The sequence below is a fragment of the Thunnus thynnus genome, chromosome 17 (genome assembly GCF_963924715.1).
Source record: "Thunnus thynnus chromosome 17, fThuThy2.1, whole genome shotgun sequence".
Taxonomy (NCBI): domain Eukaryota; kingdom Metazoa; phylum Chordata; class Actinopteri; order Scombriformes; family Scombridae; genus Thunnus; species Thunnus thynnus.
Window position 1 is genome coordinate 18773619 of NC_089533.1, and position 27857 is coordinate 18801475.

Here is a 27857-nt window from a genome sequence, read left to right on the forward strand (position 1 = left end):
TGGGAGGAGTTTGTTGTGTTGTATTTTAGTGTAATCTAAAAGATTTTCAAAGTCATGGCTGAATATTTGGCTGTTGAGTTGAAGCACTTTTACTCATTACTGGACTAATTTCAAAAACTGTTGTCCCGATTAGTCACATAGACACAAAATGATGGGAAAATAGGTTGAAAAACACCGTAGTTTCCCTTTAACACACCGATGTCTTCATCACTTAACTCCTGCTTTGATCTTAGTGTTCTTTTAAAGGAAAAATCCACTCTAAAATACTTTGAAGTTAGTGAGTGTAAAATTTGTATGTGATTATAGAATCTTTGAAATTATTCTGACAGCATAAGTTTTTGTTTGTGTAGATGTTTCAGCCCATGCAGCTACCACAAGATGGCACCAAAGTAAGGAATTTTAAGATATGTCAAGTCATATGGAGCCATTTTTGTTGGTGTATTTTTGTTATTTTTGGCAACAGCATGACATCAGGATATTAGTATAAAAATAGACATAAAGATCATATTTTGGTGGATGATTCTTTGGAAATGCATCATTTTGCGCTGATATTTAATAATCAACAGAGATAAATCCATCTTAGAAGAGGCAAAGATATCCATTTAATCTCTGACACAGCTTTCTACAGACGTGTTAGGCTTTGAGTAAGTGGTGCAACTCTATTTTTCTCAACTGGAAAAGCTCTCGCTATTCCTGGTAACATTATTCTATCCATCCTCATGTATGATGTATAAGTTCAAACACTTTCTCTGGGGATGGTCCAGTGGCATCCTGGAAAAATTTAGGACACTGAACTGAAGAAGAAAACAGACTGAGAGAAAGTGACTACAGTAGTTAATACAAAATGACCTCTGAAATGCAATTAATGTCACAAATTGGCAACATCAGTGGAGTTTTCCTTTAGTGCCTGCTGTATATGTACTGTACATGAAAACAGTACATACACAAACATTTTTCATCAGTGGCCAGTAAGGTTGGATATGTGTTGAGAGAACCAGACAATAATTCGTGACACACCTTGTCTCCTAACTTCCTATAACCTCTGCTTTTAGACCACCAATGAAAAAGAGGACAACCGCATGAAGAATGTTCCCGTCCCGGTGTATTGTCGCCCTCTGGTGGAGAAGGACCCCAACAGAAAGGTGAGGAATTCAGGGAAGAAAGGACGACCATTACATACAGGTAGAACTTAAATCTCTGACATCTTGTTTGTGTGTGTTTGCACATGCTTTAGCTGTGGTGTGCAGCAGGAGTGGACCTAACAGGATGGAGGGCCAGCAGCCAGGAGTTGGTACCAGCCAAGGCAGCGTCAGGCAGCAGCGACCCCCTGCACGCTGAGGAGGACGGAGCTGAAAAGAAGAACAGCCACACCTCCCCAGAGAAGAGGAAGGTAGACCAGCAATCACTGACTGATTCAAAGTGCCTGACACCCATTTTAGGACAATTACTCATTTTATTTCTAGCCAAGTGTGAAATATGAAGCACATAGTTTTACCCACAAATTAATCATGACTGTCCTTTTTATATCATTTTGTCAAAACCCTGCTGACTCCTCTCTCCCTCCTCTACTCACCCAGTCGAAGGAGCTCCAGGAAACAGACACCATGAGCAGTCGAGTGTGGATCCTCACCAGCACCCACTCTGCCAGCAAGGTGGTCATCATCGACGCTAACCAGCCAGGCTCACTGGTCGACCAGTTTAATGTCTGCAATGCCCATGTACTCTGCATCTCCAGTGTGCCAGGTCAGACAGGAAGTGCTTGTTTTAAAGCCTTTCGAGTTGTATTTTTAGACGTCTGTTATCGTGATAGGAGTGACTTTTTTTGCACATTTGACCAGCACAAATGCTGGTTTCCTGGAGAGATTTAGCTACAGTGTGTTGACATGTGTCCATATTTGTGTGTGGGTATCCAGCTGCCAGTGAGAGCGACTACCCAGCAGGGGAGATCGTGTTGGATCCAGGTGATGGAGGTGCGGGGGGAGGTGAGGACACCGGCAGCGTAGAGGGCATGTTGGCTGGTATCACGCTTGTGGGCTGCGCCACTAACTGCAGCGTTGCTCGTAGCAATTGCTCCTCACGCACTGACACTCCCATAATGGACAAAGGACAAGGTGGGCACATCTTAAGTGCTCCTGCATCTTTGTGTTATCATCGAAAGGTGAGAAAGGTTAGGAGGCTGTCAGTCTGTGCATTTATTACAATGATGTTGTGCTTTAGCCCCTGCTGCGCCCCCCATGAATGGGAAGATTCACCCGGCTCAGTCAGCTGAGGAAGCCACCGAGGCCACTGAGGTTCCAGAGTCAACGGCCAATCACGCAGGACTGGGATCTGGACCTCCAGGACCGTTTACTGAGCACGTCTTCACCGATCCCCCGCCTCGTCCGGTAGACGCCTCTGACAGGTAGGAGGTCAAAAACTCTTTCCATGTAAAGACAATCATCAGGAAATACTGTAAAATGTCCATTTTATAAGGCATAAAACTTGAAACAGGTGTGCATTTTGAGACTAGATAAATGCAAATGCCGTCTGTCCTCACAGGGGAACAGGTCAGTCCAAAGAGGAAATGTCTGTGCCTCCAGAGACGGAGGATGGAGGTGAAGAGGCCAAGAACTACACCAGCGTGGCCCCCACCATGTGGCTCGGGGCCCAGAACGGCTGGTGAGTCAATCAGCTGAACTTCTGCTGAAGCCCCACAGTATCTACAAGAAACATTATTACAGTTATTTCTTTACCCTGGTGTAACATTGAGTAACACATTAAATCAGTGCTGGCAATTTCAAGTCATAGTAGACTAGCAGAGTATTTTTGATACATGTAAAAGCTTCATAACAGCAGCACAGAGGCAGCACAAGATGCACCTACAAAAGATCATATTTCTGTAATGAACTGAAGAATGGACTAACTTGCCTCTGTTTCCCCTCAAGGCTTTATGTCCACTCAGCTGTCGGAAACTGGAAGAAGTGTCTCCACTCCATCAAACTCAAAGACTCAGTGCTCAGTCTGGTGTAAGAAACCCATTACTGCAATTCCTTCTCTGTGACAATTCAATTCTGGGTGTCTGTAGGAAACTCATGTGTAGTCAGAATATCAGAGATTATTTCTATACATTTCTGTTTCTCCAAAAGTCTCTGTTTTCTGTTTTCTAATTGCAGGCATGTGAAGGGTCGTGTGCTGGTTGCCCTCGCTGACGGGACCCTCGCCATATTCCACAGATCAGAGGGTATTTGGCATTTTAAATATTTTAAACAGAGCTCCACCTGATATTTAGGGGTTTCAGGAACCAAGAAAAGCTGCCTTTATTTTTAGCTCTACTGCTCTTCATTATTGAGTTAATCAAAGGGATGGAAACTTGTCACAACCCTGCAGAAGCCTCGTTTTATGTGACTGGAGCAATGAAATCACTTAATTTTTTCTTTAGATTAGTTACAGCTTTGCATTGTGTGTGTGTTTTTATGCAGATGGCCAGTGGGATCTGTCCAACTACCACCTCATGGACCTCGGCCGGCCTCATCACTCCATCCGCTGCATGGCTGTGGTCCACGATAAGGTGTGGTGCGGCTACAAGAACAAAATCCACGTCATTCAGCCCAAGAGCATGCAAATTGAAGTGAGTTATGTCACATCATCATCACAAACTTCTTGTCTTTTATGGTGCAGCGATTTTGATTTAGTGTAATGTTATCATAATATTGTGTTGATTTACTTCACCTCTCTGTAGAAGTCCTTCGACGCCCACCCTCGCAGGGAGAGCCAGGTGCGGCAGCTGGCGTGGATCGGTGACGGTGTGTGGGTGTCGATCCGGCTAGACTCGACCCTGCGACTCTACCACGCGCACACACACCAGCACCTCCAGGATGTGGACATTGAGCCATACGTCAGCAAGATGCTGGGTGAGATTATGTCTCGTTTTAGGGGAGGGATCTCGTTCTCAGTGACAAAGTCGACCGCAGTTTACGTCATCAGCAGCCTGTTCAGTTTTTTGCTCCACTCCACTGACACTGGTTGTGATTCACAGGTACTGGCAAGCTGGGCTTCTCTTTTGTGCGAATCACAGCTCTTCTGATAGGTGGAAATCGTCTGTGGGTAGGGACCGGAAACGGTGTGATCATCTCCATCCCACTGACAGAGAGTGAGTCTGACTTTCATTCAATCAGCTTACCATAAGTGCTTCATCATCCCAAGGCTGTGTTAGTATCTCTGCCATGAAGGTTATTTGTGGTTCCATTTGCTCGTCTGTTTGGACGTTAGTTAGCTGAATATTTAAATAGTCCAGTAGATCTGAATCCAGCAGCACCATATGGTCACTCATGACTCGTGACTCCTAAACTATGAGGAGGTGTAGAAGCACATTTTGTCGTGGAGTCCTTTAGCCCATCGCAAATAAGCCATTCATGTTGATTTTTTTGATTATCTGAAATTCAGCTAATGGGGTGCACATGACTTTAATAACTTCATAATCAAATTGTATCAAATATAAATTAATATCACTATGTCGCCTAAAATGAGAGTCAGGAGTCTGCAGTTTTCTATCAAAAAACAAAACATCATTTTTCCTGGCGTTTTTTCACCCACACAGACTCACATAAAACACACACTGTAGCGCTTTTTATCTGTGCTCCTCTTCAGCTTAATCCCACCTCTCCCCACAAAACTGCCCGTCTTCTTTTTCCACTTTCTGTTTTCCTTCCCGACAGTCTTTGTCGTAACTATTACTGTTACTGTTACTCTCTCTCCTCTGCTCTCCTCTCACCCTGCTCCTCCTCCGCCTCCTGTAGCGGTGGTCCTTCACCGGGGACAGCTCCTGGGTTTGAGGGGTAAGTGGGAGCGCTCCCTTCCTCCTGCTGTTGTGATCTCCCTCTTCTTACCTGCCCTCACCCAGGCAAACCCTCATGTCCCCCTGAAACTATGAATTTCTGCAGACCTCCTCTGCAGTGTCATTAAAGCTGCTTGTTTCTTTATGCTACAAGGAGACATATGTAACACTCAGTCAGGCCTCTAGCGATGGCAATGTCTGTCTGTTTGTCACTGGTCCGCCACTTTGGTCCAACTGAAATATCTCAACAACGACTGGATGGATTGCCATGAAATTTTGTCCATTCATGTTCCCCAGAGGATGACTTTTTACTGATTTCTTCCAGCGACATTTTTGTTTTTTACTGAAATATCTTGACAACTATTCAATGGATTTCCATAAAATTTTATACACACATTCATGTTCCCTTCAAGATGTAGGTTTAATCACTTTGGTGATACTGTTTCGTCTTGCGCCACCATGAGGTTCAAAATAAAAATTTAGGACCAAATTCCTGCAAAATTAACGACATTTCCATCAGCCTCAGCTGTACTTTGTGTTTTGTGCTAATTCACAAATGTTAGCATGCTAACTTGCTATGCTAAGATGGTATTAATGGTTAACATTACTAAACATCAGCATGTTAATGTCATTCAGTGCATATTAGCATGCTGATGTTAGCGTTTAGCTCAGTTCAGCCTCACAGAGCTGCTAGCATGGCTGTAGACGTCTTGTTTATTTCATTTTTTTTTTTATCAGAACAGCACTTTTGTTCACTGGTTGCTTTGCATGCTATTTATCTTTGTCATACTGCATCAAAAATACAGTATGTTTGTGTGTACCAGACTCATTGCATGCAGAGGATGTGTTTTATCTGCCTTAAACATTTTGAAATTACTCTTAAAATATTTCTCATTGTCTGTTGATCTGTGGGTTCATGTGAATATTGTGGGTGTTAGTGTCCTGTGTTTTTTTTTTTGGTAATATTTCCACCTACCAAATGTGATCTGTTAGTGTGTCTCTAAACTAATCATTCCTGTTTGGTTAGTTTCTCACTCATTGGTTCTTCCTCCCTCAGCCAATAAGGTTTCTCCTACATCCTCTGGAGGAGTGATCCATGTGTACAGTGACGAGGGCTCTGAGAAAAGTAGTGGCAGTTTCATCCCCTACTGCTCCATGGCACAGGCCCAGCTCTGTTTCCATGGACACCGCGATGCCGTCAAGTTCTTCGTCTCCGTACCCGGTAGGCACAAAGCTGATCCAACAGATGGCAATGCTCACTGACACCATCGTCAGTGTATCAGATTATAGTGAGGAGTTACCTGTGGATGTCTAGACTAACAACTAGGAACTCAGTTTGAGATCATGAGATTAACAGACGATATTTAAAAGTTATTCTATTCTTGGTGTCCTGTGAAGAACAATGATACAGTGCATAAACTCAATTAGATGTTCTTCATTATTCTATTTTCTTTAATCGAGCACTTACATTTTGTCCTGCATGTCTATAACTGCATATTCTTTAACTTCTTATTGTTTTTGTGACAGGTAATGTTCTGGCCACCCTGAACGGCAGTGTGCTGGACAGTCCATCAGAGGGGCAGGGCTCCACAGCGCCCCCAGAGACGGAGGCCCAGAGTGTTCAAAACGTGTTGGTGCTGAGTGGAGGAGAGGGCTACATTGACTTCCGTATAGGTGAGCAATCACACATGCACCCAACGGCACACACACCTGACAATACATTAGTGACGCAGAAAACAGCAAGGCTGTGAGAAAATGGAAAAAAGTACTTCAGTTATGTTGCTGCATGTTGATATTTTACCAATATACTGTTGTCTCTTTTAGGAGGCATAAAGGATACATAATATAAGTAAATGAATAAATAATAATAACAAAAAAAAAAAAAAAAACTTTTTGGGGTTACCACTGGAGGGCAGTGAATACTTTGTATAGAGGCTAACACTTCACTCCACAGAAAATCAAAAGTAACTGGTGTTATCAGTATTATTACCAATAACAATGTTGCCGTTCATGAGTTGAACATTTGCACTTCAGCAATACATAATTCTCCATGAATTTAACTTAACACCATTCTTGCAGCAACATCGAGTTAATATTTAATATGTGATGTGATAATACATTTTAAAGGTTTCTCCAAACATTTTAGCTTTTGAAAGTGATGTGGCGCCTTTCTTTAAATATGTATAAATTATATTATTTCCTGTTTAATAATGTTTTTTTACCTTTTAATGCCTGAATGTAGAAATGTTGGTTAATTACAGGACTAAATGAGGAAATAGTTAATCTCTTTCTGCCCCCATACTCTTTAACATGTTTCCAGCACGATAAATGTTCATTATGGAAATACTAAATTCTCAGTTTATCTGTTTTCCTCAGGCGATGGAGAGGACGATGAGACGGAGGAAGGAGAGAATGGCGGGGCCTCGCAGATGAAACCTGCTTTGTGCAAAGCTGAGCGGAGCCACATCATCGTCTGGCAGGTGTCTTACGTACCTGAGTGACACCTGGATTTGCTTTAATGCCTCTCCCACCCATCTCCTTAAAAAGAAACCCCACAAACATCTCCTCCTCTCCCCGAAAGCTTCCAGCCACCCAAACCTTGTAATTATCCCCGGTCATGTAAAAGTTCACCCTCAGCTCTAAAACGACCCTCCAAGCTGTGTATCGTCCCTTGTAACTATTATACCCCCTCCTGCCCCGTCACCTTGTAACTTTAATGCCTTGTAAGTACCTCCTCTGACCTAGTAATCTGCCTGCCATCCTGTTTCTGTCCCACCCAGGGCATTGTAACTATCTTCATGAGCCTTGTAACCCAGCCTCATAACTACCTCCCACCTCTGTATCGATCTTATATTCACCCTGTAAGCACACTGTATCTCCTTCTATATTTACCTTAATTGTCCTGCATCTGCCCCACAGTTACTCCTCTTCTTCCTCCATTTAGTTTGTCATCTGTGAAGCCTCCACTTTGTGTTAAAGCAAAGACCAGAGCCCCAACATGCATCAGTTGTACCAAAAAAAAACAAAACAACAAAAACAAAAAGCAGGTGCAGCAATGAGATAGTAAAGGTGTTTGGGTTTGTTTAAATTTTGAGGGAAAATGAAGATAAGCCGACACGTAACAAACGAAAAGTCAGAATCACTCAAATTCAGCACAGACGTCTGGGCTTTTTTTGGCTGTTACCTGAAATATTTTGCATCTTGCAGTCACCTCTGTTTGAAGTGTCTCCATTAAAGACACGTTTGCTCACTTTCTACCCCTGATGAAAGCCGTCAGTGTGTGGTAACAGACCTCAAGTGACAGGAAATATCTGGTGATGTCACGTCTACATGCTGGAGTCGTGTGAACAGGGTTTGCGGGAAACGCAGTCAAAAAGGTGTCGCTCTTAACGTGTCGAGGGTTTCGACTCATTTCCCTCATCTGACTGGCTGTTGATCGGACGGTTCGGTGTAAAGCAGGTGCACGGTGGTGTGTTGTCATTAAGTGTACAGGGATGATTGTAAATCTCCAGACACGCTGAAGCCCATCCTCTTTGTTCAGTATGGAAATTCATGCATTGATCTCTATCTGTGTGGATTAAATATTAAACATATTTGTGTGCTGAAAAACAGTAAAGCTGATGTGTGTTTGTGTGTGTGCGTGTGTGTGTACGTCTCGCTTCACAAAACACAGAAACTGAGCAAACAACATTTTAAAAAGGGTTTCAAGATGATTTAATGTTTTTTTTGATCATCCGTACAGCATCATAGTGTTTTATAAAAGCATGAATGTGACAGAACTGGCTAGTTGCTGGAAAAAAAAAAAATTACAGCAGCACACAAAAGCACATTTAAATCAGTGCAGTTTCATTTCAATTTTGACTCTGAGCCTGAGATGATGAAATTACAAAACCAAAATCAGAGCGACATGCTCTGGGAACGCTGTTAAGACTTCTAACCATTACATTCAAGTAGTCTCAGTGTGTGCAATCATCTGTTGTCGGAGACTTTGTACATGTGGCTGATTTTTTTTTACTGTAAAAACTGAAAGGAGCTTCTTCCAAGTGACAAGGAATTTTTATTTTTTTGCTCCGTTCAGTTTTCAGCCAAAACTGAATATAAAACAAACTGAGCTGGCGAATAATTTAGCTGTTGTTATTTATTAAGCGTAACTTACACATTGACTGTATACTTACATACACATATGCTTACAGCTTCCTGTACTGCACTTTAAATAGATTATTATTAATCATGACCTTTTATTGCTCCAAATTCAAGTTTATTGCTTAAAAACTGTAGGTATGAGAGTGTTCTGGAGGAAAACAAAAACTCTTAACAGAAGCAGACATGACCATACAGATCAAGTTATTGCTCACTTAGTGCATTTTTGCTTGGTAACGTCAGTTCACCTCAGAATTGTGCTTCAATTAGAAAAAAAATAATAAAAAAGCAGCAGCAGCGAGAGATCCAGCAAGGCAGCAGTGTGACCTCATCTCCCATGTGGCTACAAGCTACTAAAGCAAAACAATATTCATCTGAGGTATGATATGTTATCACACTTATAAAAAAAAAAACAAAAAAAAACAACAACATTGCTTTAGCTACAGGACGGTGTGCAGACAGTACATGTATAGCATCAGTAGATCCACTTGATGCTGCTGTCGTTCCAGCTCTGCAGCTCGTGCAGCCGGAACCACAGAGAGATTTCCTTATAGGCGCTCTCCACAGAGTCGCTGCCGTGGATCACGTTCCTGCAACACACAGCCGACAAACGTTCAGGACACTCAGACAAAATGAGGATCTTTAACATTTTCTAAGGAACACAATTCATTTTTTTTTCCTCTCTTTTGTCATTCTGGGGACAAAGAGTCTTTCACGACTGCCAGAAGTGGGATAACAACAGTTTGACTTGTCAAAGTTGTTACTAGTCACATGAACGAGTATAAGTCATGACAGTGTGACAGTGAGCCAGTATGCGCAATACCAGGACCCTGAAACTGAAGCAGCGAATTCATTTCATTATTTACACCTGTGCTTTCCCTGCTTAAAATGTCAAAACGTCTTAAACCCAAATGCAATGGATTTGGTGTCTTTAACCTGAGCAGACCTGCGGTGCCTTTAGGGGATCAGACTCAGAACAAACTGAGCAGAACACTTTCTTCTGGCAACTATGTCTAGAACAAGATTGTAAGTCAAGTCAATTTTATTTTTATAGCCCAATATCACAAATCACAAATTTGCCTAGGAAGGCTTTACAATGTGCACAACAATACATCAGACTCTCAATTCTAATAAGGATAAACTCCCTAAAAAAGCCCTTTGTATTTATTTTGATTGTACTTTTTGTCCTTGTCTGTGCAAAAAAATACTTAAGTCTTAAATGGTATTCAGACTGTAAGTTATTTTTCACAGTGATTTATTTGTTTATATGGACAAGAATGGAAATCAGCTCTCACTGAGGCTGCATATATCATAAAAATACGCTTCTCTCTCACGTACAGTACGTTTGCAAGAGGAGCTGAGTCATCAGGTGATCTTACCTGCCCACTTCCACACAGTAGTCTCCTCGGATGGTTCCAGGCATCGAGTCTGCAGGGTTGGTCTCTCCTAACATCTTACGTGCGGTCTTGACCACGTCCAAACCCTGCCACACCTGAACAAACACAGAAACACACATGAATGCAGAATGACCACAATAGTACAAAGTGTTACTCCTTTATGTTTAATCAAACATTTACAAACAGTTCTGCCTCATTAGGCCTTATCAAATCAAAAGATAACAGAGGTAAGAAAGTGCAGAGGAGCATATTTAAGTCAAAGGTTTGCTGGCAGCACATCTTTCACATTTCTCAAACATTTCACATTCATGTATGGAGACTGAGTGGAGACAAAACTGAAAACTGCTGATTTAACAAATACAAATGGCTCAAGATTTGCTGTTTTACATTAGTTTTTAATAATTGAAAACTATATATAATCTATATTAACCAAGTTAAAGAGTTGGCAAACCAAAAACCAAATGAGGACACGTGTACAATAAAGAATGACGAGGAATCTCACCATGGCAACGACTGGTCCAGATTTCATGTAGCGAATGAGCTCACTGAAGAACGGCTTGCTCCTCAGGTCCCAATAGTGTTCCTTAAGAAGGTCCTCATTCGCCTGACACACACACACACACACACACACACACACACACACACACACACACACACAACACAAGACACAAGACATATTCATATAAAACTATTTTACAAACATTGGTCTCCAGAGAAAATGTTTTTAGAGGAAATAAAACATACTTGCACTAGTTTGAGGCCAACCAGTTGGAAGCCTTTTTTCTCAAAGCGCCGCACGATTTCTCCCACCAGTCTCCGCTGCACGCCATCTGGTTTCACGGCAATGAAGGTGCGCTCATTCACACCAGACCAGACTAGAGCAAAAAGATAACACAGCACCAAAATGAAAACAGACGACGGGCCACCACACAGCCTTGAGCGGCTTGCATGCATCTCAGCAGAGGAAGCAGTGGTTGAGAAAAGTAAGTGTTCCAGTGAACCGACGTGTGTTTTCTTTTGCAGACTGGATTTATTTATGCGCAAGTGTCCAATCAGATCATCCAGTGTGCGTCCTTCCAGCCGTTAGACTTGTGAACAGTCAAAGTACAAGAAATGGTCAGTTTATCTTGTGTAAAGACTGATAAATTCATGTGCTCGCACTTTGACACTTTAGTGACTTATGATGCAATACGAGCCTTTTGGATATTGTTGTATAGTTGTAGACTGGCCACCGCCATTAATCCTTGTGAGTTTAAACTCTTTCTGGCACTGTCATATTTGTACTTATTAAGATTTTTTTAAATATGTGTGAATGAATTGTATATGCGTTCTTGTTTGCCTCAAATTGCCCCTTGAGGGACAAATAAAGTATTTTTTAACTGAATTGGAAAAAAATGTTGCTTATTTTGCCTTAGTGGATACACACATATAAAAAAAACCATCCCAGGTAGCAGTGCACAGGTTTGAACTTCAACAAGACTAGATCAAATAAGTATATGGCTGGACCGTAGCAACCAGGCCCCCAGGAAGTGTGCCAGGCTTTGACTGAAGCCAATTTGACATATGACCTTTCTAAATACCAAGTACACCAAGTTCAGAGCTTATATATGATATCTGTACATATAGAGCCCCAGAGGCAGCACTGTTGTTCTGTCCAGTAAAAACATGAAGCTTCACTTTACATTCAGACAAACTAATGTGGCAGCTACAATTGTTAGATGTCTTCAGTGAAACCAACATCTATCTTCCAAAAGGAATTGTATCATATATCAAAATGCTATGGAGACATTAAAGCCAGCAGTAAATCACCAAAGAGCTGCACTGATCAGTTCATCGGATCATGTTCTCCTCAAGGATGATGATGGACAATGACTGATGACCGGCTGGTCTTAACCGGCCAGCAGCTCCTCATATCTCCGAAAACATAGGCATTTCCAAAAAGGCGTTATATGGATAAACTGACCACATATTGAGAATCTAAATGATCACTTTCTCACCTGAAAAAATATCAAAACCTAATAAAGTGAAATATTAACAGTCCTACAGCAAAAATTACAACAACTTAATCTCCACCATCGCTGCCAGTTGGTGTGAAAGGCGTTCTGGGATACTTGGCTGTCCCAAGCTTTGGCGTCCTTCGGCCAACCAATGGTATAACTTCATCATTCAGTCAGTGAGTCAGTCAGTCAGTGACGTTTATAGGGCTGGTCCCTGCAGTCCAGCCAAAAAAAAAAACTACATGCATCTTCAGAAATGTAGTCTGCAATTTGTTACTAAGTTAGCAGACACTGTTGGACTCCCATACACTACGTCCAACTCTGAAAACCAGCAGAGCTATGGATGGAAAAACTTACTCCTCTGAGGAAAACGCCTGAACCCTATTATTACATTATTTTTTTGGCTGTGGTATGTCTCACCAGGCTCCTCAATCCGTGCACGTTTAACCACCAAATCTTCAAGTCCATGCAGATCTCCCTGTGACCTTTTTTTCGGCCCCATATTGCAGCAGCAGCAGCCTCATAAGCGCACTAACACACGAGCTATTAATAGGATAATGAATCAACTCTCTGTACGATACAGTGAGGACACATGGACGCTGATTAACTAGCTGATTGTAGACTCACCCACACAGGCAGAAGACATGCAACATGCTAACACATCTTCTAAGGTTATTTTAAGGTTAAAACGCACAGACTGGGTATTATTATACACACTTTAAAGCCACTCTACATTACTTCTGTTAGACATTGCATTATTTGAAAAGCTCTATCAACAGTTTCACCGGTTGACTCCGCTCCCCTCTGCAGCTAGCCAACGTCTCCCTCCGTGGACCTGTCCCGGCCGGGCTGTCATGCTCACACACAGCGGGCTCTGAGAGCATGTTATCCGGGTAAAAACGAAAGTGAAGGGCCGGGAGATGATACATGACGGGTATAAACAGGTATATCACCAACCTGGCCGAAAGATGTAGGAAAATATAGTCAGGAACACGCAGATCATTGTAGCCGGTTGACAGGGCAGCGTGGAAGGCGCTATAAGGGACGTACGTAACAGACGCGCGCACGCTCGTTGCTAAGGAATAGGGCGCGGTCACGTGGTATTCCGAGGCTCACCACGAGGAGAATGACTGAGCCCATATAATCAATATACAGGCCGAGTTCTACCAGAAAAACAAAAAAAGCAGGAATGATAAAGTAAAAATACTGATGATAAATCGAAATTAAGAGATAGTCAAAATTAAAGATCCCCTCGACACTCTACCTTGAATAATAATTGGTGTCTGATATGGTTTTCCCACAAAATAGATCAATTATCATGTTAATATGGAAGCCCATTTCCGCCACTGTGATGAAAAAAATATCCTGTAAGTCATTATAATGAGAAACTATCTCAAAATAATGACTAAATATTTCGTAATAATGACTTAGTATCTTATAATAATGACTTAATATCTCATAATAATGACGTAGTATCTCATAATGATGACTTAGTATCTAGGTGAATATGTAAATATTTTTCATTTCTAAAGTTTAACTGCTGGACACAAGGTGTCCTACTTCACTGTAAAGTCCATTCTCAGTGTGTGTATACTGGAGGCTTCAAGTTTCCACATCAACATTGTATATAATTTAGCCTTTAGCCTGGGCTTTAATCAATTCAGCACAATACATTTCACATTTAATATTTTTAACTCCTTTGCTGTATCCCCTCAGGTGTCATTCCCAGCAGGGAGAATCTTGGGTCTTGTAGGATGTCAGTATGCATTATTTCCCTCATAGCTCGAAATACACGATTCCAGTAATTTTTCAGTTTTGGGCACTAGTGACCAGAATTTGTGCATATAGTTGCCCACTTGTGCCCCACAATTCAAAGGGTTTATCTTAGCGGTTATATGTAGTGTTCTAAAAAACCTGGTTATGGTCTTCCACTTAAATTTTCTCCATGTATTTGAGCATGTAACTAGCTGTGCCTCTGAGCATACTTCCTCCCATTTGTCTGTTGGCATTTCCTGCTCCAATTCAGTCTCCCACCCTTTGTTTATACAAATTATTTGGGTCCATACACAGAAATGCCAGATACAACCTAGATGACTTTGCCTAACATGTTCTCTATCTACACATTTATCCAAAATTTGTCCATTTCAGTATTTTGTCCAAATCTTTATGTTTGGTTAGAAAAGTTCTCAGCTATAAAAATCTGAAAAAGTCAAATTATTTCAGGTTGTCTTCACGAAATAGATGTTGTATGTTAGAAAGTCCATAATCTGACCACATTTTAAACCCAGTGTCTAGGAGGTTGGGAGTAAAATTCCTATCAGACCTGTACTTGAAGGAGATGAGACTGACTTGGGCAAGTTAAATGATGTCTGTATCTCATAACATATATTCAAGGTAACTCTAGTCCACTCACTCATTCTAATTTCTTTTGCTGAAACATCTAGGAATGGTAATTTTCAGATTGTTTCTTGGCATAGATATTTCTCGAATGTTGAGCCATCGCGTCTCTGTACGTTCACTAATCCATGCTGTCGTTGGTTTTAATTGACCTTACATTTGGCAAGCCCAGTCTGGGATCTATTTTAAATCTAATGCGCCGTCTCTTTCCCTGCCAGATGAAACTTGATATCAAGTAGATAAATGTAGTTCTTGGGATCTTAATAGGAAACATTTGGAATACATAGAGCATCCTAGGTAAACATTCATACTATTACTAATATTATATAATTATATATTTACTGTCTGTACTGTGCCAAGATGCTGAAATAAAAATAAGTTCCAAAAAAATTGTTGACAAATTACTGAGTCAAAATTACGTACGCTTCCCAACTGATGTACGGCACTCTGCAATAGCTCATGTTGCTTCTTACTGATATCAGCATCTCTGTGTGCCACATAAAAAAGGCATGTTTTTATGGAAGTCACATATGATAGTGGGACATGAGCGACATACTATTTATAAGTGCCATAAGCAAATGGAACCGCAATGATACCAAAAACCAACAGTGACATTCAGCTCAGAATCATTGAGTGCCTCAAGAAACCAGAGTGGTAACCATGAGTATTTATTTTTGTCATGTAACATTTCATCTTTTTTTTCTTTTCCTGGCAGTAGCAGACTTCTATACAATCTCAACATCTAATGCATGAAGTAATGATACTAGTGGTATGACCTAATAGCCAAGGTCTTGACATATAGTGTAGGATACAGGTGTCCTATCCCCCAAAATTTAAACTGCAGCCGCTGCCTGTGGCGGCTCGTCTTTAGCACTGTGACACGATAGCTGCTGTTAATGTTTTGTTGTGCATCTACTTGTGCAAACACGATGCCAATAAGCAATGGAAACATGCTGCACTTAATTTGTTGTGAAATTATTACAAGCTTTTGTACATTAAAATTGTTGAACTAATAGACAAGATGCATTAAGTGATGGGAATTAAGTACAAGGACCTGCTGTATCACTGTATGTTTGACGAAGTGATTACTGTCAAAAATAAGTTACCCTGTATCACAGATGCACCTTCATAATTGTTCTATCTTAAACATAGCTATACAAATATTATAGTAATTCATTGAAGAACACCAGGAACACTGTAAGAATTACAATGTAAAACCATATGTAGGACTCTACAGTAATCTTAATGGCTGTATTACAGAAATCAACACATATTGGCTACTGCAGATGATTAAAACTCTCCAGTTTCTTTTTGCACATTATAGCTGGGATCCATTTTCTCTAGAAACACTACACACAAAGTAATATTGTTAATTTACCCAATAATCATAAGACCACAAAATTCCATGTACTACTAACCAAGATAGAGATTGAATTCTTCCCGCCTGAGCAGGTGCAACAAAACTAATAGAAGAGTGATGAAACAGCCACACAGGCCTCAAGTCAACAAGTCTAATCAACAAAAATAAGCCTTTCACATCAAATTAATCCTTTTTTTATGTTAATTTATTTTATATAGTCTGTGGCAATATCTGCTGCTACTTCATTCTCTCTGCTGGTACATAAAATATGAGATTTTAAGGTGTTTTAGTATCACTACATCATGAAAAGAACTTAGGCACAAGTCATGTCTTCATTGTTTGCCCAGTCTGGGTGTTTACTGCAGATTCTTAGTGCTACACGGCTGTATAAAAGCATTAACAAAAAACTCACCATTAGTTGCCATATTTTAGCAATTTAATATTTAGCACATTACACAGATATATCTTACACACAGAGAGGATTGACTCCAGATGACAATAGCAGAGAATTAATCTGAGTCCAGGATTTAGCAGGTGAGGCGAGTGCTTCCAAAGTGCTTTGACAGAAGACGTTACTTCTTCTTCTGTCAACACTGATTGAGTCCAAAATGTCCTTCAGCTTCACAACCCTGGTATCACACCGGCGTCCCCTCTGTCCTCTGCGTCTCTTGTTCTTGCCTGCGAAAATAGTCTTTGTTGAGAAGGACGTCCCTCTGCAAAGGCATAGCCGGCTCGTCTGCCATTACACTGCCGGATGTTTTCTTGTGTTGGGCGAGCAGCATGGCGCGCAGCAGCGGAGGGTACGCGACGTAACGCACAGGTGGCTCCGGGAGAGGCTGAGCATCCTTGAACTGCTGCTCCATGTGTTTGGGAACCAGGCGCCAGTCGTGGTACATCACCTTGTCCAGCTCCTTGACTTCGCTCTCCTGTTTCCCTGCCGAGCACAAAATGCAACAAAGTTACTGAATGCAGTTTTATTACACAAACCTTTTTGTCACTTACTGTTGACTATTATACTGTATATGATTTTTATTTATACAATATCTGAACAGGTCTTGAAAATCACAAGTCGATTGGTTGAGCTAATGGTCCATCAAAGTGGACTGTATGATGGAAACGTGAAGTCAAACTGGAACTGTCCATTTACATTTTTCAGAAATAATTATTAACATTCATAAGATTTAGACAATTAACTTGATTCACAATTCCCAAACATTTAGAAAATAGCACATTTTTAGAAATACTGAGGGAAATAAAATACTGATAAATAAATAAAAATACATCTATACACAAATAAATAAATGACAAAATAGGAAAACATTTGAATAAATAAATACAGTAAGATATAATTTATTCATTTTCTTTGGCAAAAATGCCAAAAACAGTCACTGATTCCAGCTTCTCAATTTTGAGCATTTTCAGTTTTTCTATGTGTGATCATTGTAAATTAAATATCTTTTGAGTTTTATTCTGTTGGTCAAACAAAACAAGACATCTGAAGACGTCACCTTGGGATTTTGAAAACTATTTCTGACATTTTATGCAGCACACAAACTAATCAAGAAAATACCTGGCAGACTAATCAATACTGAAAGTAATTGTTAGCTGCAGCTCTAATTTGATGTTTCAGATTTAATTCTTCAACTTTTGAATTATATAAATGATACTTTCTGTAAATTTTATTTCTTTACATGAAGGTCACGGTTTTAAAACTATTGACCCCAAAGTAGTCTTGTCTAAATTATTTTGCTGGAATCAGCCTATAGAAATTTAGATAGATTTTTTTATTTTATCTTAGAATGTAACGACTAATGTGTGAAAAATAAATCTCCCTGGTTTCAAGTCAAATGCTCAGAGTGCAGTCTTACCTTTATAGGTGAGGACTCCCCATGCTTTGCCATGATCCATGTTCTGACAGACACAAGAAGAAGCAGGTCAGAACTTCCCTCCAAACAGTTTTTAAACTTAATTCTTCACTTATTTAGCATGAGAATCAGTCCCTCCAGTAAACTATTATTTTGCATTTGCTATAATTAATGCAAATTTAAGAAATCTCTGCAATATTTGCAAGAAATTTGCAATTTCACTAAATTACCACAACTTTTCCTAATAAAATGTCCAAATCAACAGTCCGCTTGTGATTTTGGCCAACTGTTGCATTTCAGGTCCTGGTAACATGTCATCGTAGCGCGTATTCAGAAAGGATTCAGGTGGATGGACAAAACGCCAACAAAACTAACTGCCATAGATCGAGCAAATGTTCCCAAATGAGGTTTGCATTCAGTTAGTCAGAAGAATACAAGATGATGTTGTTCAGACAGAAAAGATGGACATAATCTACCTCAAGCATAAAAACAAGTACTTTGAAAATGAAACTATATTTTTATGTTATTGATTTATTTTCATTGCATTATTGACTGATTTTATTTGGTGCTAATGTTGAAGTGAAAATGTATTTAATAAAGGTTTATGAATGAAACTCAAGCACAGTATTTTCTGAAATACAGTTGTTTCTGTGATATGTAGTATGCTTTTTATCGAAATAAGTGATTACATAGTATGACTCTTCATTGATTGCAATTTTTCCCAATGCCCATATCATACTGCAAAAAGAGCACATAAAACATTGCAAATTCTATCCCAATTTTTGAGAAAAGCTGCTGCAAAATCAAGCATTTTTGGCTGCAATAATCCTGGAGGGACTGGTCTAATACTCATTGGCAGTGAATGGATGTGGCCTGCTCTCACCTCAGATGTGTAGTCCACCTTGACCTTGGTGATCTGCCAGTAGCTGGGCTCTGTGTGGTCCTCCAGCCAGGACTTGCGGGTAAAGAGGCGGCCCACCCCGAACATCCTCATGCCTGCCAGCAGGGAGAAGAGGCGGCTCTCCCTGCGGACATCCTGCCAGGCCAGTACGGGCAGCATCTTCCCTGTATGAGGCCGCCTCATCGTCTCATAGTCCATGGCATACTTCTGGGACTCCCGCGGCCGGGACTTCAGCTCTCGGTACGCCCGGATCTTCCGAGCCATTTCTGCTATGAGGCGAAGTCTCTTTTTCTTTGCCATGATTCTGTGATCACTGACACACACCGGTCAACACTTATCCTGCAAGAGAGAAACGTGATTTAGTTACATGTGAACCTAAAGGAGCTCTTAGGCCTATTGGGTACAAAAGAAACTGATCAACTAACAGTTGTGGAAAGTAACCAAGTGCATTTACTCAAGTACACTTTTGAGGTACTTGTACTTTACTTGAGTATTTCCATTTGATGCTACTTTATACTTCCACTCCACTACATTTCAGAGGGAAATATTGTACCTTCTGCTCCACTATGTTTATTTAACAGCTTTAGTGACTTTTCAGTTGAAGATTTGACACAATTGATAATATAACAAGCCTTTAAAATACAACATATTGTTAAAGATGAAACCAGTGGTTTCCAACCTTTTTGGCTTTTGACGTCTTAAAAAAAGCAGTGTGTAGTCGGGGTCACATTTCAGATGTCTATGAGGTAACAGCTCCACCAAATAGTGATTTTTCCCTCTACACTTCTCACATGGTTTCATTTCAATAAATTTTCAAATGATCCAATATTTCACCAAATAGCAAAGATTAGAGAAAAATTCCAAAAACTGAAAACAGATTTGTGTATCAGAGCTTTGTTTTTTCTTCTTTCTTCTCTCATTAATCATCTCACGACCCTCAGATTTATCTGGTGACTCTTTTGGGGGGGGGGCGACCCCTGGATTGCATTGCTGTATTGATATTTTTACTTAAGTAAAGGACCTACTAATTCTTCCACCACTGTCAACACATTATAGTCCTGATGTAACGAGGCTAACCTGTTAGCTAGCTTCATTGTGAAAAACAGCGTATTAAATCATTTCGCTCACTGACGCCAACTGATTATTAATAATAACTGATACCCAACTATCGATACTGTTTAAACGCAACAAATATCTGCAGTTAAAAGTACCTGAATGTCCCTGATGACAAGAATCGACTTGACCTCCGCAAGCAAGCAAGGCACACAACTTCCGTTCCCTCGGTCCCACTGCAAAGTGTTCCGTGTCAACTGCCGGTGTGCTTTTGTTCCGCATGAGGTACATTTTGTAGAAGATTTCAAATTGAGTTTATACATTTCATTGGCTGAATAATGGAAGTTATTAGAAAAAAATGGATATTCAACAACCAATAAATGTTTTGACACATTTTTCTAAGTACCTGCTGGTGAGATTGATGCTGTTTATTACTTTAAGAAATGATGTAGACCTTTGTACTGATTTAAATACAATTTCTTCGGGAGAGGTTAACACTGTAAAAGAAAAATGTAAGAAAGATAAAAACTCAAAAGGTAAATTTGGTCTGCTCTTCTTAATTGGATAAAGCTTAAAAAACTGTTATTAAAACTGTGTGCAAACAAGATAAATTTATATTGTGAAAACTGTGCTTCAAAGATTTAAAACTGATATGGACTACAGGTGTGATTTTTGTGGACTTTTGACTGTTGTTGAATAATGAGATTTCTCTTCATAGTATACATTTTAAATTGACAAAAGATATCCAAATTATATATTTTTTAATTCATAATGAAGTTTATGTGTAATAATTTAACCCTGGTTGTTGAGAAAAAAACTGAGCATTTTCCACAGCTTCCCTGCCAACATTGCCCTGTCAGCAGGTAAAATCTTTACAAAGAGATGAGTTTGTGAGTTATGTTTCTACATACACTGTACAATGCTAAACTAAAATCAACATCGGGTAATGTAGGCGTATCAAACAAGGTTACACCTTCACTACTGGAAAAACTAAATCTTTTCTGGCTACCATGTGCACAGTGCAGGGAAGATGACTTTGACGCATCGGCAGCTGCACAGAAACACACAGCAAGAGTCGGTCAGCATTAAAAACTGCCCTCGTAGTCTGCCACCACCATGAACCATTTGTCCTCAGCATATAATCTGTTTTTTCCAACAAAAAGTTGAGCAAAATCTAATACATTTCCTTGGTAAATAAGAAACAAAACAAGTCATTTGTGCATATTTAATATTCATTTTATTTTCAGCTGAAAATCATGCTGATAAGTTTTACAGAAAAAGGCAAGTAAAGGCCTTCACATACAGTATTATTTATATGACATGGTATAGAAGAAACACTTAGAATTGTCCTATTTACAGTAAAACAGTAAGAAAAAGTGCTTGGATGCATCAATGTGAAGATTAATACTGTGAAAGACGACAATACATCTGTTGGACTACAACTAACCTCTTGGCGGTTACATTACTGGTGTTGGGCCATCCTACAGTTCCTTCTGAAACTGTTATCACAGAAGATGCTTGGATTGCATAGTACCTTAAGTCTTTGAGTATGTCTTCCTAAACACGATATTGAGGAGTGAACATGATCAGATTTGTGACTGAGGCACCAGTCCGAGGACTGGGTCAAACACTATTACAATACTTATATCGTTACAGTTTAGTACTCCAAACAAGCTAAAAATGAGAATTATTTACATATCTGACCCAAGGGAACCATTCTTGTCCACAATCATTAATTCATTAAGTTAATCTTCAAATTTCTTTGAGTACTTAAAACCCCTGTAGGCTTGAAAGCCTCTTCAATGGTGGCTGTGCTGAGCTTGAATTCAGTCAGTTACAAAAGGTGACAAGTTTTCACAGAAAAAAAAAAAAAATAGTATCAGAAAAATCTTGCAGACCATTACTGCAGCATTAATCCACCTTTCTACTGTGAGTCCAATGGCTCAGCATGTTCAAATAATCAGTCAGTTTTAGTCAGTTATGTCAAAATATGGCTAAATATCCAGCTTCAGTCAGATTTGTGATTGTCATCAGACAGTAGTACAACATGGAAACAGTGTTTTTATCCATATTTTGACAAAGTGATTACTGTAAGAAACATACTAAGCATACACACAAGTTTCTAAAACCATTTTCTGCTGTGAAAAACTGTCACCATTGTAATCAAATTCAAGCTGACCACAGCCTGTGTTCTCCTTTAATGGGGAGAACTAGGAACTGATACACAGCCTCATCTTTGGACTACAGGTGCTGAGTGTTTGACACTAAAAGGATTTAGAATAGAGCACAACCTTAATGAATTAAGGGTCCAAAGGAGATGGTAAAGGAAGTGATGGAAAAAGGCCTTGGGGGAAAAAAAACAAAATGTAAATACATTAGTACAAAAAAGTTTAACCTTTAAATTTTAATTTTTTGACAATGAAAGAAACTTTTAAAAATTTTTTTAAAAATGATGAGGTGTAACAGCGATGACAGGTGAGTTTTGCGGCAGTCTAATTTGAATGACATACTTGTCTCTTACGGACTTAAAAGAGCTACACTAACAACAACGTATGCTGCTTAAATCTGTTAGAAAAGAGGATATCCATAGCTTCTACTAACAAGTAGCATGACGTTTTGACAGGAGACTTTTAAAAAGCTGGTAACAGATGGATGGACGTTGCCATGAAAGTAACAAATATTTGACTTGAAACTTTTTTTCCTATAAGTTTTTCAAGGAAAAAAAAAAGCACAATCAGAGGTGTATGAGTTGTTTGGAGATGATCCTTGAAAGTCAAAAAGGACTAGGGCTAAGGACTAAAAGCTGCAAAGTGCATGTTGCAGATACATCTAAACATGTTGACTGTTTAGTTTTTATTTTTAGAGCTGTGACCAGTGGGGAAGAAATAAAGAACTCTGTCTCCCATGGCGTGTCACTTCCTGTCTGTTCCACTCATGGGACACAGCTGACTCTCGCTTTGGCAACCTAACAGAAAATTGCAGATGCCAGTAAAACAGATAACAGATTTGATAGTGCATTAATAGCATTTAGGCTGAGAACAACATACATTATTTGCATACAGGATGAAAACACAGAAAATAGTTATATAGTGTCTAAATTCTTAAACCCCTTTTTTGCAAATATACCATGATGACCAGCAAAATATGGCCATACTTACATACTTCAGTGTTACACTGTACAGTCCATTCTCACATGTCACTGATCCCTCGTTCATGAATGGCAACAGATCTGCAACAAACTATGCTGACTAACAAAATAACACCACATCTTTTCACTTATCACTGAAGCTGGTTTGGATGCCAAGTGTGTGATGAGCATGAAGACATGTGAATGGCATGAGAGAAGATCACAGTAAAAACGTGCAGGCAGACATACTGCCGACAGTTTTCCACCTACAGCACGTACCACTCCCTCTGCTCAACCAATCCCGTTTTTTTTTTCTTCACTACTGGGTAACGCTTATGTCGAGGAAAGCTTGAGGCAGGTAGGTAACACTAGAGTAGATGCCATCGGACAGTAACGTCTGCCAGTGTTTGAGGGGAGGTAGGAATCGTCAGTCATGTCCAGCGGCATCTCTTCCTCTGGCAGGCTTCAGGGTCAGACGTACAACCCTCTGAGTCGCTCTCAGAGGAGGACGGTCCAGCCAACGGTGGGACAGGCAAGCATGACGGGCGCTCAGGCCCGTCTGGTGCATCCTCTGTGGTGCCGCTGTTGAGACTGAGCACCCAACCCAGTTTGTTGTGGAGCAAGTGACGAAGGCCCGGTGGCAGTGGTAACACGTCCAGGGTGTCTATACAGTCCGGCAGCAGCTGGCGAAGGCGAGCACAGCAAAGATAGAGCAGGGAGGTGGGTGCAGAGCAGGACCTGATCACCTTCATGCTGCTCTTCGCTGCTGTGGAGCACGCCATCGGATAAAACCTCTTATTTTGTAGCTCTGTGGCAGCAACACCTAGATTGAGAATGGCGACAACACTTTTAATGTTCTTGTGTAATGTTTTTGTTCCATGCCGTTGACCATATGTACTGAAAATTGCACAGAATCCCCACTAAAAACATGTACACATCTGTGTGTTTTTTTATACAGTACCAGTCAAAAGTTTGGATACACTTCATTGTTTCCCCTATAATTGTACAATGAGAACCCCCGCCAGGCCAAAAAAATCTTTCTTTAATGCCAAAAACAACAAATATCCATTTGTGCAGAAATCAATAGCGTTTGGGAGCCTCTCTTGTGCAGTGCTGTTCTCAAACTTGAGTCAACCTCTGTATCGTTGCCTTCCTTATAAGGAATAGGGCAGTGCGTGATGTGTGTGTGTGTAGCGGGTGAGTAGTTGACTGAGCGTGTGGTTTAGCGAGTGCGAGTGGAGCAGAGGAAAAAGTTAGCAGCAAGTTATCAGTCTGCAGTAAAAGTACAGTACAGACTACACTGTTCACATGCTCAGCATCAATTTTTTTGAGAAATAGTTCAGATAGAGTTGTTAAGGTTTGTAAACTTACACAGAGTGTGTGCGAGTCAGTCAGATCATGTAATTAAAAAAAGGCTTCAAATGCACCAGCAATCTGATCAGTATTGGACTTTGCTCATCAGTACTAACCTATACACTTGCGATTCTTGAAGAAAGTAAGCGTGCCATGCCATGTGTCCAGATGGACTCCAATGATGGACCCCTGTCCAAACCGGGAAGAGTAGTTCATCTTGTCTCCTTTATGATGCAACAAGCCTGACAAAAGGAAGGCAACCAATGATGATGTCCAATTTATATAATAACCAGTGAATGTTACATTAATCAAAGCTTCTTGTGTAAAAGCTTGTCTACACAGGCAGCATTTCAGCCACATTTTTCTGTCGTCCATCTCACACACACTTGATGGAACAGATAATTGCGTTTCCTCTGCACTATACGCAAGTAACTGTGACCCAAAGCGTATTTCTACACATAATGTGTATTTTCTTGGTTTAACAGCCACAACTACAGTGGTTGTGTATTGGGCTCTGAGTGATACCAAACCACAGGAGACCTACACTCACTACTGTGCCTGAACGCATCTAGACAGAGTACTGAAACTGCTGCTGCTCTGCTAACTTGCTACTTTTGCTACGCAGCCCATGTAGATATTGTGTTCGTCTTACCAGTGTAAGAAAGACCCCAGCTGTCCGAATCTTTTCCCAGCAGGCTGCAGAACGAATGTCTGTATTTGTCTAGGTTGACATCAGATGTACCAATACCAACCATCTGCACAGAAATAAAAAACAAATAAACTTGAGCTTCCACATAAACATCATAGCATTGATTACAGCCTCGTCTTAGACAAAACATTTGCTCTACTTTGATATTCCTTTTGGAAAATTAGTTACATAAGACCTGGTTAATGTAAGGAAGAGTAGAGATTTACCATGTCTGTTCCGTACACCGGGGAAGTCATCTTGATTTCCCAGAAGTGCTGCCCTTCAGCCAGCTCCTTAGAGCCACGGATTGCAGCTGTACCACAGCTGTATTCAGAGTGGAAGTTGACTTTGCGATTGTCGCAGCTCAATAACGTTGCTGTCGATCGGCTGTTGGCATCCCAAACCCAGTCAAACTCTAAAACATCAAAAGCCATTTAGTCATTCATTCAGGGCCAATGATATAAGAAATTCAATATTTTTAGTTAACTGGCACTGGCATTTGTTTAAATCAATGTGCAAACAATATAAAATAACATAACTGAATGCAGTAGTGTAACTCAGGTGACATTAATCAACCTGTAAATCATAAACTTGGTATGTGCTATACTATTATTATTATTATTAGCCCTTGAAATTCAGCATCTGTACTGTACCTTGGTCATCTTCTCCACAGTGGCAGTCTTTAACTTGGTGAAAACCTCGCAGACGAGGGTTGTAGCTAGTCTCAGCCCGGGAGTCGCAGCCACAGTAGGACTCTCCGGTGACAGGCACTGCGCTGGGCACTGGAGGGATCATCATTGAAAACTCGGCGTCTGAGTCCGAATCACTGTACTTGAGAGCATCAATGCAGAGAGACAGAGCAAATTCAAATGTCAGCAGCATTGCTTATGTAACAACACAGTACTGGTTGATGTCAGCCTGCTACAAAGCCAGAATTGAGCGCTGCTTTGAAAAATATGTGCAATTCTGAGATTTGATAGTAATAGACAGACATTGCATTATAGTCCCATCTGTGGAAAAACAATGTTCTGATACACTGCATGTGAACAACAGAACAATCAGACATTAGCATCAACAAACGAATATTGCTTACAATGGCCACAGCGAACTCAAGTTTGACAGTGATCCCTGAGGGGGATTTTGACAGCTCTCTCATGTTGACACATCCGGTCTCCTGCCTTCAGTGTTTAACTAGTGGCATCATATGACACACACACACATACATGCATATCCACTGACACATCATATATATCCAGAGCACCTGTGTGTTTACCTCTAGGCGGTTCCAATCTTCACTCTCAGACGCCAACACAAGTTCCCGGGCATCAGCATCACGCCGTATTCCACCCCAAACATATCGCCATGCACGACTATTCCTGCTTCGCCTGGACATGGCAGCAAGGGTCTCACCAGTAGAGGATCCTGACAGTCAGTTTTTTTTAGTCAGGTTTAGTCCAGATGCTGGAAGAACAGCATCCGTCCAGCTGCTGAAAGACAAAATGCACACAGTTATCTGAAGAGGAATAGACACTAAAGCCTGAAGACAGATAATCTGGGTTGTTTTCAATATTGCAGCTAATATCTTTGTGCACTGAAGGTCCCCTGGAGCTGTTTAAATGACTAAGACTCAGTTATTTGCAAACCCTGCATGACATAACTTACTGGTTTCTTCACTGTTTACTTTCAGAAAAAATACTGAATATTAGTGCTTCTTACACCAGTAAAATCTGCTGCATCTTTTTGAAAATGTATTACACTTGAATCCTGCAATGAAATAAGTTCATGCACGACACTCATAAAGAGTTTAATCTTATCAAAGATAATTTTCGCCCACTGAGACACTTTGTAGGACCACAATAACCGCAAAACCTCACAAAAACACTTACTCTCTGTAACAGCACACACACATTATAAACATTGTTTGTCTGATCTCAGTCCTCATATCTTTGCTATTATATATTATTATAATATTCCTCTTTTTGGCGTATGATGCTGTTTTCCTTACTAGCTTTAATTAGCCACCTAGCAGCTATCGCTAGCTACCTACCATGCAATTAGTTAACATGTTAGCTGGCTATAACAAGGTCAGAGTCAACACAATTCAACTCAGACTGCTGGATATATATGTGGAGATAGCTTAATACACTGGTAGATACGCTGTCTACCGTGCATTCACCGTTTATTACTCTAATAATACGAGCAGGGTGAATAACTGAGACAATGCTAGCGTAGACTAGCTGGTTAGCTTTCGCTTAGCTGCGCTCTGCTATCAGCGGTGGATTAAAATGTAGCTTTAACGTTTACCTGCCTGTTGTTCACAACCAGCATTCACGTTAAATCACCGACAACAGCGAAGAGAGGCTGCTCCTGAAGACTCTTCTCCCCAGACAGCTGATTGAAGGGCTGGCTTCCTTTTTCTGTGACCTACTTCACATTTGGTCTGACCGTAAACAATAACAGCCAGGCTCTCTGCGGGAGCTCTCAGCTGCAGATCAAACAAACACTCAAGTCATTTCAACTACAGGGCATGAGTGGGGTTATTATATCCAGTATGTTACACCCCCACACTAGTTTTACAGTTTTCTTTTATCTTGTGATTTTAACTGCCTGTGAAACTTTCTAGACAGGTAGATACTTTATTAATCCCAAAAGGGAAATTAATTAAAATGTTACAGCAGCCAACAATGAAATTTGGCAACAAAGTTACAATTGAACAAAAGAGTGACGAGTGAGTGATTGATTTTCATCTCCAAAAAGTACAGTTAG

General features: G+C 40.4%; 4 protein-coding genes across 32 annotated transcripts in view; 1 reads left to right on the forward strand and 3 right to left on the reverse strand.

Moving 5' to 3' along the window:
* mapk8ip3 (mitogen-activated protein kinase 8 interacting protein 3) overlaps window positions 1–8672 on the forward strand; it is a 32491-nt gene extending 23819 nt beyond the window's left edge. For 17 of the 22 annotated variants that reach the window (XM_067615497.1, XM_067615489.1, XM_067615494.1 and 14 more), the window contains 15 exons: window positions 1053–1142; window positions 1235–1390; window positions 1578–1743; window positions 1914–2111; window positions 2218–2401; window positions 2539–2658; window positions 2925–3005; window positions 3153–3220; window positions 3459–3607; window positions 3719–3890; window positions 4016–4129; window positions 4776–4814; window positions 5871–6035; window positions 6341–6487; window positions 7190–8672. In XM_067615497.1, coding sequence (XP_067471598.1) covers window positions 1053–1142; window positions 1235–1390; window positions 1578–1743; window positions 1914–2111; window positions 2218–2401; window positions 2539–2658; window positions 2925–3005; window positions 3153–3220; window positions 3459–3607; window positions 3719–3890; window positions 4016–4129; window positions 4776–4814; window positions 5871–6035; window positions 6341–6487; window positions 7190–7314 — 1974 coding nt within the window. In that variant the 3' untranslated portion in view covers window positions 7315–8672. The remainder of the gene's footprint in view (window positions 1–1052; window positions 1143–1234; window positions 1391–1577; window positions 1744–1913; window positions 2112–2217; window positions 2402–2538; window positions 2659–2924; window positions 3006–3152; window positions 3221–3458; window positions 3608–3718; window positions 3891–4015; window positions 4130–4775; window positions 4815–5870; window positions 6036–6340; window positions 6488–7189) is intronic. The other 5 variants (XM_067615495.1, XM_067615511.1, XM_067615509.1 and 2 more) reach the window with 2 other exon arrangements.
* A 195-nt stretch (window positions 8673–8867) lies between these two features.
* nme3 (NME/NM23 nucleoside diphosphate kinase 3) lies at window positions 8868–13430 on the reverse strand. Of its 3 annotated transcripts, none has more exons than XM_067615513.1 (5): window positions 13305–13430; window positions 11095–11225; window positions 10853–10954; window positions 10333–10445; window positions 8868–9543 (listed from the first exon to the last, which is right to left on the reverse strand). In XM_067615513.1, exons 1-5 carry the CDS (start codon window positions 13348–13350, stop codon window positions 9429–9431), a joined length of 507 nt encoding a protein of 168 aa, XP_067471614.1. In that variant the 5' UTR covers window positions 13351–13430; the 3' UTR covers window positions 8868–9428. The 3 variants fall into 3 exon arrangements, with proteins under 3 accessions (XP_067471614.1, XP_067471615.1, XP_067471613.1); XM_067615514.1 differs by lacking the exon at window positions 13305–13430 and adding an exon at window positions 13133–13285; XM_067615512.1 differs by lacking the exon at window positions 13305–13430 and adding an exon at window positions 12768–13059.
* Window positions 13431–16518: 3088 nt separating this feature from the next.
* Window positions 16519–20187, reverse strand: mrps34 (mitochondrial ribosomal protein S34). 2 transcript variants are annotated; one of them, XM_067570190.1, is made up of 4 exons: window positions 20082–20187; window positions 18853–19209; window positions 17973–18015; window positions 16519–17038 (listed from the first exon to the last, which is right to left on the reverse strand). In XM_067570190.1, the coding sequence occupies exons 2-4, from the start codon at window positions 19168–19170 to the stop codon at window positions 16740–16742; spliced, it is 660 nt and encodes a 219-aa protein (XP_067426291.1). In that variant the 5' UTR covers window positions 19171–19209; window positions 20082–20187; the 3' UTR covers window positions 16519–16739. The 2 variants fall into 2 exon arrangements, with proteins under 2 accessions (XP_067426291.1, XP_067426292.1); XM_067570191.1 differs by having other exon boundaries at window positions 18853–19203; window positions 20082–20172.
* A 947-nt stretch (window positions 20188–21134) lies between these two features.
* spsb3a (splA/ryanodine receptor domain and SOCS box containing 3a) lies at window positions 21135–27612 on the reverse strand. Of its 5 annotated transcripts, none has more exons than XM_067616477.1 (7): window positions 27400–27612; window positions 26365–26578; window positions 25745–25922; window positions 25319–25506; window positions 25056–25158; window positions 24520–24645; window positions 21135–23873 (listed from the first exon to the last, which is right to left on the reverse strand). In XM_067616477.1, the coding sequence occupies exons 2-7, from the start codon at window positions 26482–26484 to the stop codon at window positions 23482–23484; spliced, it is 1107 nt and encodes a 368-aa protein (XP_067472578.1). In that variant the 5' UTR covers window positions 26485–26578; window positions 27400–27612; the 3' UTR covers window positions 21135–23481. The 5 variants fall into 5 exon arrangements, with proteins under 5 accessions (XP_067472578.1, XP_067472579.1, XP_067472577.1 ...); XM_067616478.1 differs by having other exon boundaries at window positions 26365–26575; window positions 27396–27612; XM_067616476.1 differs by having other exon boundaries at window positions 27396–27612.
* Window positions 27613–27857: the final 245 nt, after the last annotated feature.

Coding starts and splice junctions, on each gene's coding strand:
- nme3 (XM_067615512.1), bottom strand. CDS start 12,849: ATGGGGCCGAAAAAAAGGTCACAGGGAGATCTGCATGGACTTGAAGAT. Junction 10,955..11,094: donor TTGGCCTCAAACTAGTGCAA/GTATGTTTTATT, acceptor TGTGTGTGTCAG/GCGAATGAGGACCTTCTTAA. Junction 9,544..10,332: donor TACTGTGTGGAAGTGGGCAG/GTAAGATCACCT, acceptor TGTGTGTTGCAG/GAACGTGATCCACGGCAGCG.
- mrps34 (XM_067570190.1), bottom strand. CDS start 19,170: ATGGCAAAGAAAAAGAGACTTCGCCTCATAGCAGAAATGGCTCGGAAG. Junction 18,016..18,852: donor AGGTGGACTACACATCTGAG/GTGAGAGCAGGC, acceptor TGTGTCTGTCAG/AACATGGATCATGGCAAAGC. Junction 17,039..17,972: donor GGGAGTCCTCACCTATAAAG/GTAAGACTGCAC, acceptor TGTGCTCGGCAG/GGAAACAGGAGAGCGAAGTC.
- spsb3a (XM_067616477.1), bottom strand. CDS start 26,484: ATGTCCAGGCGAAGCAGGAATAGTCGTGCATGGCGATATGTTTGGGGT. Junction 25,507..25,744: donor CTGTGGAGAAGATGACCAAG/GTACAGTACAGA, acceptor TTGATGTTTTAG/AGTTTGACTGGGTTTGGGAT. Junction 23,874..24,519: donor CAAGAATCGCAAGTGTATAG/GTTAGTACTGAT, acceptor TTCTCAATCTAG/GTGTTGCTGCCACAGAGCTA.